Consider the following 12,627-nt stretch of genomic DNA (forward strand, 5'->3'; position numbering starts at 1 on the left):
AAATCTGGAATTCTGGAGAGAAATAATGAAGGCTCAGGACAGTGTAGCAGGAATCATTTACACATAGTTGCTATTAAAGCTCCTGGGACTGGAGGGAGGTCAGCAGGGGAGAGTATTGGGAAAAGAAGAGAGAGAGCTGAGATCCAAGTCCTGAGTAGCGGGGTTTCAGGACCAGGTAAGGGGGGATTCACAGAGGCTAGGAAGAACCTCAGGGAAGAATGGTGATTCCACTGCCATGGGGCACAGAAAGGCCAGTTTTGGCAAAGGCAGATCAGAGGGTAGTGTCTTATTCATCTCCTTCCAAGGTTACTGTGGTAGCATGATCCCTTGTCTCCTCTATTTTCCCTCTTGTTTTTCCTGCACACTCTCACTCAATTTTCCCAGAGTATCAGTTTCTTCATGTCTAAAGACCTGAAGCTTTAAAATAGTTGTACTAGGCCTCAAACTCAGATGCATTTAGTGGTTGAGCACAAAATAAAACTGTGAGTGGCTAACAGTAAGACAGTAGGAAGTGGTAAGCATTGTGGCAGCTGGAGGATTCTTGTCCCATCTAAGATGTATGAATTCAGATTTGGAAAGAATATTGGACTGACCAAAACGTAATTCATATATGGACTGTTTAGCCAGAGGGTTAATAGTTTGCATCCTTTGATCGAACCAGAGATATGGGTGACAGGCATTCCAAACCAAGGGAGTTTTGTAAGGTCAAGGGGGCCGTGAGAGCACAGCAGGAGGTTATGTGAAGGGCAGCCAGGGAATCAGCCTGTGAAATGTGGTGTGATCCTGGAAAGATTTGCACCTTAGCCTGAAGTCAGAGAGAGTTGGTGACGGAGCCCAAGCGAGGAAATCTGTCTAGGACTTTCTCTTTACAGTGCCAAAAGGGCTTTCCTGTCTCTACCTCAGTCTGTCTTTCAGCATCCCTTCAAGATAGTTTTGGCTACATTTCAGAGCTGGGGAAGCGGAAACCCAGAGACCTTATGTTAGTGGGTTCCTTAGAGATTAATTAGTGGCAAATTTGGGGCCTAAACTGATATCTTTAATTCTCAACTTTGGTCTTCTAGTCACTTGCCCAATATTTATTTAGAACCTCCTGTGCTTGAGCTAATGTAGGGGAACTGTGGGGTTTGGATGGGGTAATCAGGAAGTGTGAGTAAAATTGGAAGGAGTCTTAGGTAATTTCTTCTCACTTTCTCCTTGTGAGGTTTCGGGGCCAGGGGCAGGTTCTGGGGCTCAGTGTAGAAGGGACTTGTCTAGGTTCACTCATTGAGGGCATGGCAGAGGCTGGGTTAGAAACCAACACCTGGGCCTGCCTTCCCTGTTAGCTTTGTGTTTCACCTTCCTGGGCACCTGCGTTGCTTGCTGAGGCCACTGTGAATCTATTGTAGGCCAGGACGAGCTTCTTGGGAGGTTGCCTTGTCCAGATGGGTCTTCAGAATCTGGTGCAGTATATATGAGGGTGCCGAGGCTCTACTCTGTTTGGAAACGAGAGAGTAGGAGGCCCTGACCCCTGTGTTGTCTGACTCTGGCAGAGGAGTGAGCTCTGTGGTCCGCCGTTGTGTTCATCGAGCTACTGGCCATGAGTTTGCGGTGAAAATCATGGAGGTGACGGCTGAGCGACTGAGTCCTGAGCAGTTGGAGGAGGTGCGGGAAGCCACGCGGCGAGAGACACACATCCTTCGCCAGGTCGCTGGCCACCCCCATATCAGTGAGGCTGCATCCCCTGTTCCTGTTAGATTACAGCCACATCCTGCTGGTCCTGCCCAGAGCCCATTCCCCCCAACACTGCCTCCGCCCCTCTGCTCCCTTCCTCCTGGCTCTGTTCCACCTCAAAGTGTGGCCAGCCTTTGGGTCCCTACTGCCTCCTTTGATTTTCCTTCCCAGTAACAGCCACTGTTGCCTCAGGGTGGAAAGCCCCTTTAATATGCATCCGCTCCTTTCCATCTCTGTCTCTCTGCCTTTCTGCCTCTTTCCCCAGTCACTCTCATCGATTCCTACGAGTCTTCTAGCTTCATGTTCCTGGTGTTTGACTTGTGAGTATCTCCCTGCCCCAATCTGAGAAGCCTCCTCACCTCCATGCACAGCCCCAGACTCACAGCACAGTGGGCTGAAGACCACCCTGCTCACACCTTCCTCTGTTCCAGCCAGGGCCTGCCTGGCAGTCCATGGCTCTGGCCTCTTTCCTTGGTGCCCTGATTGAGGCACGTTCTTCAAAGAGTAATAGTGGCCCTAACCGGTTTGGCTCAGTGGATAGAGCGTCAGCCTATGGACTCAAGGGTCCCAGGTTCGATTCCAGTCAAGGGCATGTACCTTGGTTGTGGGCACATCCCCAGTAGGGAGTGTGCAGGAGGCAGCTGATCGATGTTTCTAACTCTCTATCCCTCTCCCTTCCTCTCTGTAAAAAATCAATAAAATATTTTAAAAAAAAGAGTAATAGTGACCAAAGACAAAGGGTCTTTATGACCCAAATCCCCAACTCTCTTAATCCCCCATGGTTATAAGGTTAGCAGGGAGGAAAGGGCTGATTTGAGAGTGTCTGTCTAGGAACTGACCACTTATAAAATAGATATTTGCTCACCAGTCTCACATTGTTTAACACCCTATGCTGGTGTCTATCTCTGCTCATCAATTCTTTTTCTGGTCAATGTAAATCTGAATGTCACATGCTATACCATATAATGCAAACCAGTTGCAAAGGTTCTTCAAAAGAGAATGGTTTGAATATTAAATATTTAAGAGAGGCCTTGGAAAATATTTTCATACAGAAATGACCCTCTGCAAAAGTGTGAGGGGAGGTTGGAAGTGTCCATTTTATTTACCCATTATGCAACTTTGCCCAACAATAATACTCCCAAAACAATACCTGATGTGTTTTTTATATTTCAATGATTGACACAAAGTTACAATTATAACCTCACTCTTTAAAGAGAAGACAAAATAAGCAAAAATCAAAGCCCTATACAACTTTTTTTCTACTATTAATTGAAATTTTGGTCGGTGCTATAAATAGAGACACTTTAAAAGGCCTTTTTGAGTACCAGATAACAAGGACCGCCTGAAAATTATTGGCACAAGAAGGCACTCATTCTTGCTGAAATAGCCCCCTCAGGCACAATGAAGATATTTGAACTGCCAACCCACTGGGCCAAACTGCCCCTGGCATTCCTCTCACTCTTGGAGTGCTCTGTCTTGAGACCCTTTAGTTTGTCTACAGAGGAATTTCTCTCTCTTTTTGAAAAAACATGTTTTTATTTATATTAGAGGGAGAGGAAGGAAGAGGGAGAGAGAGATTGAAACATCGATGAGAAAGAAACATCAATCGGCTGCCTCTTGCATGCCCCCCAATGGGGATCGAACCTGCAACCCAGGCATGTGTCCTTTCTGGGAATTGAACTGACAACCTCGTGGTGCATGGGTCAACACTCAACCACTGAGCAACACCAGCCAGGCCAGAGAAATCTCTCTACTGGCCTGTTCTATAGTATTTTCTCTGAGCACTGGCTTATTTTCTCAGCCCTCACTGTGAGGTGCACCTCCCTCCCTCCCACTCCTATCTCCTAGGATGCGGAAGGGAGAGCTGTTTGACTATCTCACAGAGAAGGTGGCCCTCTCAGAAAAGGAAACCAGGTAATGGCTGAGCCTGCAGCCCCTGGGGTGAGCAGGGAGTGGGGTGGGGCAGGGAGAAGCAGAGGAGACTGCCCCTCCCCCAGGTCCATCATGAGGTCTCTGCTGGAAGCAGTGAACTTTCTCCATGCCAACAACATTGTGCACCGAGACCTGAAGCCCGAGAATATTCTCCTAGATGACAATATGCAGATCCGACTTTCCGATTTTGGATTCTCCTGCCACTTGGAACCTGGCGAGAAGCTTCGAGGTGAGGGGACCTGGTGCCCTAAGAGGCTTGAGAGGGAAGGAGACCCAGACATGAGTGCTTGGCTGGATCTGAGAACTGAGTCCCAGCTACCAAGCAAAGGGGAGTCAGTAAACACTTGCCAAGTACCCTCTGGGTGCAAAGCCTTGTTTGCAGCTCAGAATGTATTTCCTGACTTGGGGAGGATGGAGACAGGAAAGTGAGCAGATAAGTGGCACACAGCAGGGGCTAGGGGTCATGTGGGGAAACCAGGAGAAAGGAGCACCTGATTTAGCTAGAGGGACCTACAGAGCAGGGGCTCCGAGCTGGGCTTTGGGAGGCTGGGCTTGTCCCAGGAGGAAAAAGGGAGAAGGGCATAGCAGGACTCAGCTGCACACTTGGGGTCTAACAGTGTGGGTCTTAGGTGCTATGAGGAACCTGGTACTCTGGGACTCAGGTTCACCCAGTGTTAATACATTTGTTGTGACAAAATAATTCTGGTGCAAATGGAAAACTAAGCAAAGTTCAACTGCAAGACTCCTCAGAACTTTTTTTTTTTTTAATATATTTTTTGATTTCAGAGAGGAAGGGAGGGGAAGAGAGAGATAGAAATATCAATGATGAGAGGGAATCATTGATTGGCTGCCTCCTGCATGTTGGACTGAGCCCGCAACCTAGGAATGTGCCCCTGACTGGAATCGAACCTGGGACCCTTCAGTCCGCAGGCCAACGCTCTATCCACTGAGCCAAAACCGGTCAGGGCCTCAGAGCTTTTAATATGCTACTTTCTCTCCCTCAATGGGCTCTGCACTGAATTTATTAACATTTACTGAGTGCTTAGTGTGAGCTAGGCTCCATGCTGAGTCTTTACGTGGCTTATTTCTCTAGACCCTCTCAACTTTTTTATTATTAAAATTTTTTAATGTTGAAATTATTGCAGGTGTCCTCCTTTCCCCCCCTCAACATAGCATTTGTGTGTCCATTTTATAGATGTGTTGTGACTTGCCCAAGTTCCTGTGGCTGGGATTTGAACTTGGGCAGTCTGACTCTAATGCTGTTAATCTGTGGACTTACATATCTTACAGATGTTGTGCTGTATTTTCCTCTGTGCTTCCGAATATACTTTTCTCCATTCTGGAATCACCTTCACCATTGCCCACTCCACCCTCTCTCTTAGCTTTGGTACCAGGTTTCACTTGAATGTTCTAGGTTAAATTCCTTTCTTTTTAAAAAAAAAAATTTTTTTTTTATTGATTTCAGAGAGGAAGGCAGAGGGAGAGAGAGAAACATCAATGATAAGAGAGAATCACTGATCGGCTGCCTTCTGCATGCCCCACATTAGGGATCGAGCCTGCAGCCAGGGCATGTGCCCTGACCGGGAATCGAACCATGACCTCATGGTTCACAGGCTGATGCTAACCACTGAACAATGCTGGCCGGGCTAGATCCCTTTCTTTTTGTTCTTTTTAAAAAATATATATTTTTATTGATTTCAGAGAGGAAGGAAAGGGGGAGATAGAAACATCAATGATGACAGAGCATCATTAATCTGCTGCCTCCTGCACACCTCTTACTGGGGATCAAGCCTGCAACCCAGGCACGTGCCCTTGACCGGAATCAAACCTGGTACCCTTTGGTCCAAAGGCTAACGCTCTATCCACTGAGCCAAACCAGCTAGGGCCTTTCCTTTTTGTTCTTTACTCCCTTCATGGCACCCATCTTACTCTATTATTTCTCATTTGCTTTTTAGTGGACATGAAGTTTAGTAAGAGCACATCTAATTTACCACTGTGTCCAATGTGGTGCTAGGTACATGGTAGGCAATAAATACTTAGCTTAGGAATGAGTTTCCTGAGAGTCATGTTCAGTTTAGGCCTATTAAGCTCTCCTGGAAGTGTGCCATGGAATACAGTTTGGAAATTTCTAGGATGTTAGAATTGGGGCCTGAAGTGGTAGAAACAAAAAATAAGGGTTTGGATCAAGTCATGGAGGGCTCTGTGCTATAAGAATAGACTTGATCTTGAGGCCATATTGGGAGCCAGGGAAGAGTTTTAAATAAGGGACTTAACCAGTATGTACTTGAAGAAATCCCATACTCCCACTCCTTCCCCTTGGTTTGAGTGGTGGTTCCACCAACCAGAGTAGAGATTATAGGAAGAGTAGATTTGCGCAGAAAGGAATGCAGAAAAGTTTTGTTTTTCATGTATGTTATGAATGTAAAAATGTGGTAACACTTTGTGTGAGGAATGAGTAGGTTTGGCCAGAGGGTTGGAGGCAAGTGATAGTTGGATAGGACCTTGAAGTAAATCTAAAAATCATGTTTTTCTTGATTTCTCCAAGGCCACCAGGAGCCTTGGTGGGTAGTTGAGTTGTTCACCAGGGTCAGGGTCTAGTACTGAGACTCAGCAGAGTCTGGCAGGAGCAGAATGAGGAACACTTGTTGAGGCTCCAGTAGAGGGTTGGTGTTAAGGGCCATGAGGGGGCTGGTGGCATCCCATCAACCTCAGCCCTCTCTCCCCAGAGTTGTGTGGGACCCCAGGATATCTAGCACCTGAGATCCTTAAATGCTCCATGGATGAAACCCACCCGGGCTACGGCAAGGAGGTCGACCTGTGAGTTTCTGGTATCCCGTCCTCTTCCTGTGTACATTTGCCCAGCACCTACTCCTGCCTGACTTTGGTCTTCTTCCCAGCTGGGCCTGTGGGGTCATCTTGTTCACACTCCTGGCTGGCTCACCACCATTCTGGCACCGGCGTCAGATCCTGATGTTACGCATGATCATGGAAGGCCAGTACCAGTTTAACTCACCCGAATGGGATGACCGTTCAAACACTGTTAAAGACCTGGTGAGCTGGGACCCTGAGGGTGCAAGGCGGGAGGCCCAAGAGCTATCTCTCATGTTCTGGCGTTCCCCTAGATTTCAAGGCTGCTGCAAGTGGATCCTGAAGAGCGTTTGACAGCTGAGCAAGCTCTACAGCACCCCTTCTTTGAGCGTTGTGAAGGCAGCCAACCCTGGAACCTCACCCCCCGACAGCGGTTCCGGGTAAGCATAAGAGGGTCAGGTCTTGGCCTATTCTTCTGTCCCCTGTGGCAGTGCTATACTGGAGCTCACACTCCCCTCCCCCTTCCCAGGTGGCAGTGTGGACAGTGTTGGCTGCTGGACGAGTGGCCTTAAGCATCCACCATGCACGTCCGCTGACGAAGAGTGCGCTGTTGAGGGACCCCTATGCATTGCGGCCAGTGCGGCGCCTCATTGACAGCTGTGCCTTCCGGCTCTATGGGCACTGGGTGAAGAAGGGCGAGCAGCAGAACCGCGCAGCCCTCTTCCAGCACCGGCCGCCTGGGCCTTTTCCCATCATGGGCCCTGAAGAGGAGGGGGACTCAGCTGCTATCACCGAGGATGAGGCCATGCTGGTGCTGGGCTAGCACCTGAGCCCTGGGGAATGCCAGAAAGCAGGACTTTCCATGAGGAGGATTTTTATCATTCCAGCCCCTTTTGGCTCTGGCCGTAGGCCCCGGCCCCACTGCTTGGCTAGGCCACCACTCACTGTACTATCATAAAGTCCAGTCTGTCCCCACTGGCCAGGGCTTTCAGATCAGAGCTGAGGTAGAAGGGAGCCGCTTAAGAGTGCCATGCCTGGCCTTGTCAGTGCTACCTGTGCTGTGTATGCAATAAAATCTACACACCAGGGAGCCAATGCCCTATGTCTGGTGTCTGGCTTTGGCAGGAAAGCCCAGAAGTTGCTCAGGATGGGGGTGGGGGCGCGAATGGGGCCACTCTGGCCGAGGCCTTTATTGGGGAAAACACGGGGAGTCACTTGGTCTTATTCTTGTTTTTGCCTGGAGGTAGTTGGAAGGGCCGCTCTAGTGTGGTCAGCTTGCTGTTGAGCCTTTCCTCGCTGGCCTTGAGCCGCTCATCCACCAGCTGCTGCAACAGCTCCAGCTCCTTGTTCAGCTGGGTCTTGATGTAGGCTCGGAGGAGGGAGACCTGGCCTGCGGGGCAGGGAAGGAGAGATGCTGCTTGGGCTGAAGGATTGCCCCTAGCTGGGCAAGCAATTTGCAAGGTGTCCCTGGGGACTACACAGGTGGAAATATTGCTTCAATTCAGAAAATGTTAGCCAGCCCTTCTGTGAGAGAAGTGGGCAGAATGGCTACTTCCGGCCAGACTTTCTGGATTGCTACTTAATAGCTTTGTGAACTTAGGCAGGTGAGTTAACCTCTCTATGCCTTAGGTTTCCTCCTACGTAAAATGTGGATAGTGATAGCACCTAGCATCTAGGATTGAGGGAGAATTAAATGGGTTAATGTACATAAAATGTTTAAAATAGGGCTTGCCTGGCCCTGGCCTGTTTGGCTCAGTGGATAGAGCATTGGCCTGTGGACCCAAGGGTCCCCAGTTCGATTCCAGTCAAGGGCATGTACCTTGGTTGTAGGCTTCTCCCTGGCCCGAGCCCTGGTCAGGGCGCATGCAGGAAGCAACCAGTTGATGTGTTTCTCTTACATTGATGTTTCTCTCTGTCTTTCCCTCTCTCTAAAAATCAATAGAAAAAGTGTCCTCGGGTGAGGATTTAAAAAACAATAAAAAATAAAATAAAATAGGGCTTGCCTGGCACAAAGTGTTATCAGCTATGTGCTGGCTATTATTGTCATCAGTTTTTCTGGAGCTCCTAGCAGCTGTGCTTTATCTGTCACCTTGGACTCCTGCACGCTGAATCATTTGGAGAAAGGACACCATGACTAAAAGTCTGAAGTCTGTGGACCCAAGGGTCCCCAGTTCGATTCCAGTCAAGGGCATGTACCTTGGTTGTAGGCTTCTCCCTGGCCCGAGCCCTGGTCAGGGCGCATGCAGGAAGCAACCAGTTGATGTGTTTCTCTTACATTGATGTTTCTCTCTGTCTTTCCCTCTCTCTAAAAATCAATAGAAAAAGTGTCCTCGGGTGAGGATTTAAAAAACAATAAAAAATAAAATAAAATAGGGCTTGCCTGGCACAAAGTGTTATCAGCTATGTGCTGGCTATTATTGTCATCAGTTTTTCTGGAGCTCCTAGCAGCTGTGCTTTATCTGTCACCTTGGACTCCTGCACGCTGAATCATTTGGAGAAAGGACACCATGACTAAAAGTCTGAAGTCCTGATGTGGTCTAAACCCTTCATTTCACATTTGCCCCAAATCATAGAGAACCCAAACTCCTCCAGGTCCTCACTTGGCTCTTGCTGTGGCTCAGCCACCGTTTCTGGTTCCTCCTCCTGTAGGGTGGCTGCCTGGTCCTCCACCTCCTCACCACCTTCTTTCTCTGCAACCAGAAGCAGGAAGAACCTTTAGCTTCAGCCCCAGCCCCAGCCCCAGCCCTGGCATTCTCCCTTACCTCTCTCATCCTCTGACCAGAGCTTGGGTGGCTGCAGCCCTAAATAAGTCAAAGACAGATCTAGCCGCACCTGGGAAGACAAAGAGGGCAGCTGAGAGGACGGCATCTGCACTGAGGGAAGTGGGGAGCTGAGGGGTGGTCTCGTAGCCCAGGGCCCAATACCTGGGGAGTAAAGACGTATTTGTAGAGCTTGAAGTGGCGAAAGTAGGTGTTGACCACATAATCAGCCAGGGCCAGCAGCTGTTGCTCCTTAAAAAGGTTGATACTGAAAGGGGGCCGCTGTGGGGGTGATTGGGAGTTAGAGGACTGACCACCTCCTGAAGCTCTGGCCTTTTCTCCCAGTGCCCAGCAGTCCAGGAGCAGGGAGAGCCCACTGTGGCCTTCAGAGGAAGATGAGGGTGATGAGGGTGAGAACAGGCGATTGGGCTAGACCTTGTCTGGGGAGGAGCGAAGATCCCATCAGGGGAACTGACCCTGACTCCATGGCAAAAAAGAACACTGGTGAAGTAGCGGTAACATTCCTCCACATTGCCCAGGGGGGTTGCTGGGAGGGAAAACAAGATATTCCAGTGAGTCACCTCTGTGATAACCATTCATTTTACTCACTCAACTGCTACTTACTGAGCACGAGCTTTAGAAGTGGACAGATCTAGGTTTAAGTACTGGGTTGTTTCATTAACCCAAACACTGAGTACCCACTATGACTTCTGGGCACTGAACAAGACAGATAAGGTCTTGCCCCTTTAAGAGGCTGACATGGTAGTGGAAGTGACATACAATAAACCAAGAAATACATAATTTCAGCTCTTGTTAAACATTTTGAAGAAAACCAGTTCTGGGAATAAAAGGGAGAAAGCAAGAACTATTTTACTGAGCACTGTGCGTATATTTATATATATTTCATATACAGGGTGTCCTAAAAAATATATACACTGTATAATTATTAATTCTAATGTCTTTTTTCAGATTTAACCCATTGGAATTAATAATTATTCAGTGTGTATACATTTTTTGATACATCCCCCCCCCCTATAGCAGAACAGTCAGTATTCATAGATAAGGAAATGAAGGGTTTCATAGGTGAAATAACTGTGTGGTAACACTGCTAGTAATGACAGCAGATTCCAGGTGGTGATCTCCCTATTTCTACTTCCCATGGTTACTTGTGCCATCCAGAATCCTCTTTCCTGGGCTCAAACCTTCTGGTCACCGCCACCTCTTACCAACACAGGCCTTGTGAAGATCTTGGAGCAGGGCACAAGCCGTTGATGTCTGCTCCATCGAGAAGCCCTGCTGGCGGCAGAAGATGAGTGCATGGGAGAAGAGATCCAGGGTGATGGCATCCTGAAGGCTCTGCTCAGGCCATCCTAGCCCCAACAGGTTGGCCAGCACCCTTGAGAGGGGGCGAGGACAGAGTGAGAGACAATGGAAGCCTCCCTTCACTACCCCACACTAGTGTACAGCATGCTTTGGAGCCAGGATTTCTCATGCCTTCCCAGTACACCCTCAGCCTTTCCCATGCTCCTTCCCTTCCCTGCTTCTCCACCCCCCCCCTCCATACTCCCTCATCTCCTCAGTGTTGGCCGTCTTCTCCAGCCTGTGCATGGAATGGATGTCCAGGTACTTCCTGCCATAGGAAAAGAGGAGAAATGGTGTTGGTGGCCATTATACATTAGTCTCAAGGCAGGACTAGAGCACTAGACTGGGAACCAGGAAACCTCAGTTTGAAGTTCGGCCTTTCCACTAACTTGCTGGTGACCTTAGGCAAGCCACTTCCCTCTCTGGGAATCATGTTTTCCATCTATAAATAACTGATACGGTCTAAATGAACTTGTGTGTGTGTTAATCCTCAGGATATTTCTTACACTGATATTTAGAATGGGAGAGGGAGGGGTAGGGGGAAAAGAGAAAGAAACATTGATATGAGAGACATCCGTCAATTGGTTGCCTCCTGCTTGTGCCCCGACTGGGCCAGGGATCGAACCTGCAACCCAGGTACATGCCCTTGACCAGGAATGGAACATGTGAGGTTTTAGTGCATGCTGATGCTCTAACCATTAAACCACTGGCCATGGCCTAAATGAATTCTTATGATTATTTTCATTATAAAGCCTACAGTTAGGAAACTTGAGTTCTTGTTTCTGCTCTGTCACTCCCTTATTGTATGACTTTGGGCAAGTACCCCTGTGGGCCTCAGTGTCCCCATTTGCACAATGCTCCATGACAGCTATGACATTCTATTTACATCCTCAGTCTTTGGCTCCCTTCTTCCCACACTTGCTCTTTGGACTGTGGAGGCAGGAGAGCCATTTTCTAGTCATCTTGGGTAATCGCATCTCTGGACCTCAGGCTCCTCATCTGTAAAATGGGGATGTCCTATCTTTTTTTTTCTGCCCTGGCTGTTTGACAGGACTGTTGGGGAAGTACTAAGGGAATCGTGCAAGAGTGAAATGTAACTTTTCCCAAAGCTCTTTACACTCACCACATGCAGATCCGGGGCTGGGGCAGAGGAGGCTGCGAAGAGAAAGCAGATTGGACCAAAGTCCTTGTCCCTGGTCCATGGCAAACCTCCAGCGGACCTGAGAACTCGTTAACTTGCTTTCTCGTCTTAAGGACTGTGAACGAACAACGCGGGCGGGCTGGGCTTCAGCAGGCCCTAAGGCCTACTAATGAGCATATTAACAGTCGGGGTCACACATTCCCTCTTCACCAAGGCAGCCCAGGAGACGCCTTAAAATTAGTAAACATATCACGGGTGGCGCCCTGTCGGGAGCCCTTTTATAACATTGCTGAGCGGATTACTCGTCCTTACCGGGAACAAGTTGGCTGCAGGATCTTCTTCCTCTTCCACCGCGGCCACGGTGCCGAACTCGGACCGCACACCTGTTCCCATACGCGAGGCTAGTTCATCCGCTGAGCTGAGGTCCCTCTTGATTTCCCGCCGCAGTTCGGAGTGTTGTTCAAGGTCCGGCTGCATTCTCGGGCTCTGGAGTTGGCTGGACTTCCGATGGGTCATGTCGCCGCTCCTCCGTGTCACGGTCACCGCAGGCTCTACCTGCCTCTGTTCTGGGACCACCGGTTCTCCTCAGGCACTTCCTGGGTCTGACCCTCTACCACGCTTCAGCCAATCTACGCAGCCGAGAGGTCGGCTGCAGCCAATCCGCGGGGGGCGTCTCCACCCGGACCGTTGCTAAGGCGGCGCTGGGAGGAAAAGGAAGAGTAATGTACTCACCAATTAGAAGAGAATGCGCGTGCGTAATAAATTGCAAAGTGCCCCACGTTTCTCCAAAGTTGCTAATAAGAGGCTGGCGAGGTCGTTAGGCTGGGCGTGGGACGTGGTGTCAGTTACCATAGGAACCGCCTACTGGCCAATCACTGAGAGAAAGAGGAGAAGTTCGGGAAGAAACCGGAGAGG

At 49.1% G+C, this 12,627-nt stretch overlaps 2 protein-coding genes across 6 annotated transcripts in view; one reads left to right on the forward strand and one right to left on the reverse strand.

The window, feature by feature from the left end:
• The window catches only part of PHKG2 (phosphorylase kinase, gamma 2 (testis)), a 10,384-nt gene extending 2,844 nt beyond the window's left edge, over nt 1-7,540 (forward strand). For both annotated transcript variants that reach the window (XM_005882048.2, XM_014529808.1), the window contains exons 2-9: nt 1,530-1,705; nt 1,976-2,030; nt 3,559-3,624; nt 3,708-3,871; nt 6,369-6,459; nt 6,540-6,693; nt 6,765-6,890; nt 6,980-7,540. In XM_005882048.2, the coding sequence (XP_005882110.1) occupies nt 1,530-1,705; nt 1,976-2,030; nt 3,559-3,624; nt 3,708-3,871; nt 6,369-6,459; nt 6,540-6,693; nt 6,765-6,890; nt 6,980-7,273 (1,126 nt within the window). In that variant the 3' untranslated portion in view covers nt 7,274-7,540. The remainder of the gene's footprint in view (nt 1-1,529; nt 1,706-1,975; nt 2,031-3,558; nt 3,625-3,707; nt 3,872-6,368; nt 6,460-6,539; nt 6,694-6,764; nt 6,891-6,979) is intronic.
• CCDC189 (coiled-coil domain containing 189) lies at nt 7,332-12,612 on the reverse strand. Of its 4 annotated transcripts, none has more exons than XM_014529810.1 (10): nt 12,562-12,612; nt 12,025-12,413; nt 11,695-11,726; nt 10,774-10,839; nt 10,436-10,605; nt 9,686-9,756; nt 9,375-9,491; nt 9,213-9,282; nt 9,051-9,140; nt 7,332-7,840 (listed from the first exon to the last, which is right to left on the reverse strand). In XM_014529810.1, exons 2-10 carry the CDS (start codon nt 12,226-12,228, stop codon nt 7,662-7,664), a joined length of 999 nt encoding a protein of 332 aa, XP_014385296.1. In that variant the 5' UTR covers nt 12,229-12,413; nt 12,562-12,612; the 3' UTR covers nt 7,332-7,661. The 4 variants fall into 4 exon arrangements, with proteins under 4 accessions (XP_014385296.1, XP_014385295.1, XP_014385297.1 ...); XM_014529809.1 differs by lacking the exon at nt 12,562-12,612 and adding an exon at nt 12,492-12,548; XM_014529811.1 differs by lacking the exon at nt 12,562-12,612 and adding an exon at nt 12,445-12,543 and having other exon boundaries at nt 12,025-12,278.
• Between the last annotated feature and the right edge of the window lie 15 nt (nt 12,613-12,627).

This window comes from Myotis brandtii, unplaced genomic scaffold (genome assembly GCF_000412655.1).
Source record: "Myotis brandtii unplaced genomic scaffold, ASM41265v1 scaffold698, whole genome shotgun sequence".
Taxonomy (NCBI): domain Eukaryota; kingdom Metazoa; phylum Chordata; class Mammalia; order Chiroptera; family Vespertilionidae; genus Myotis; species Myotis brandtii.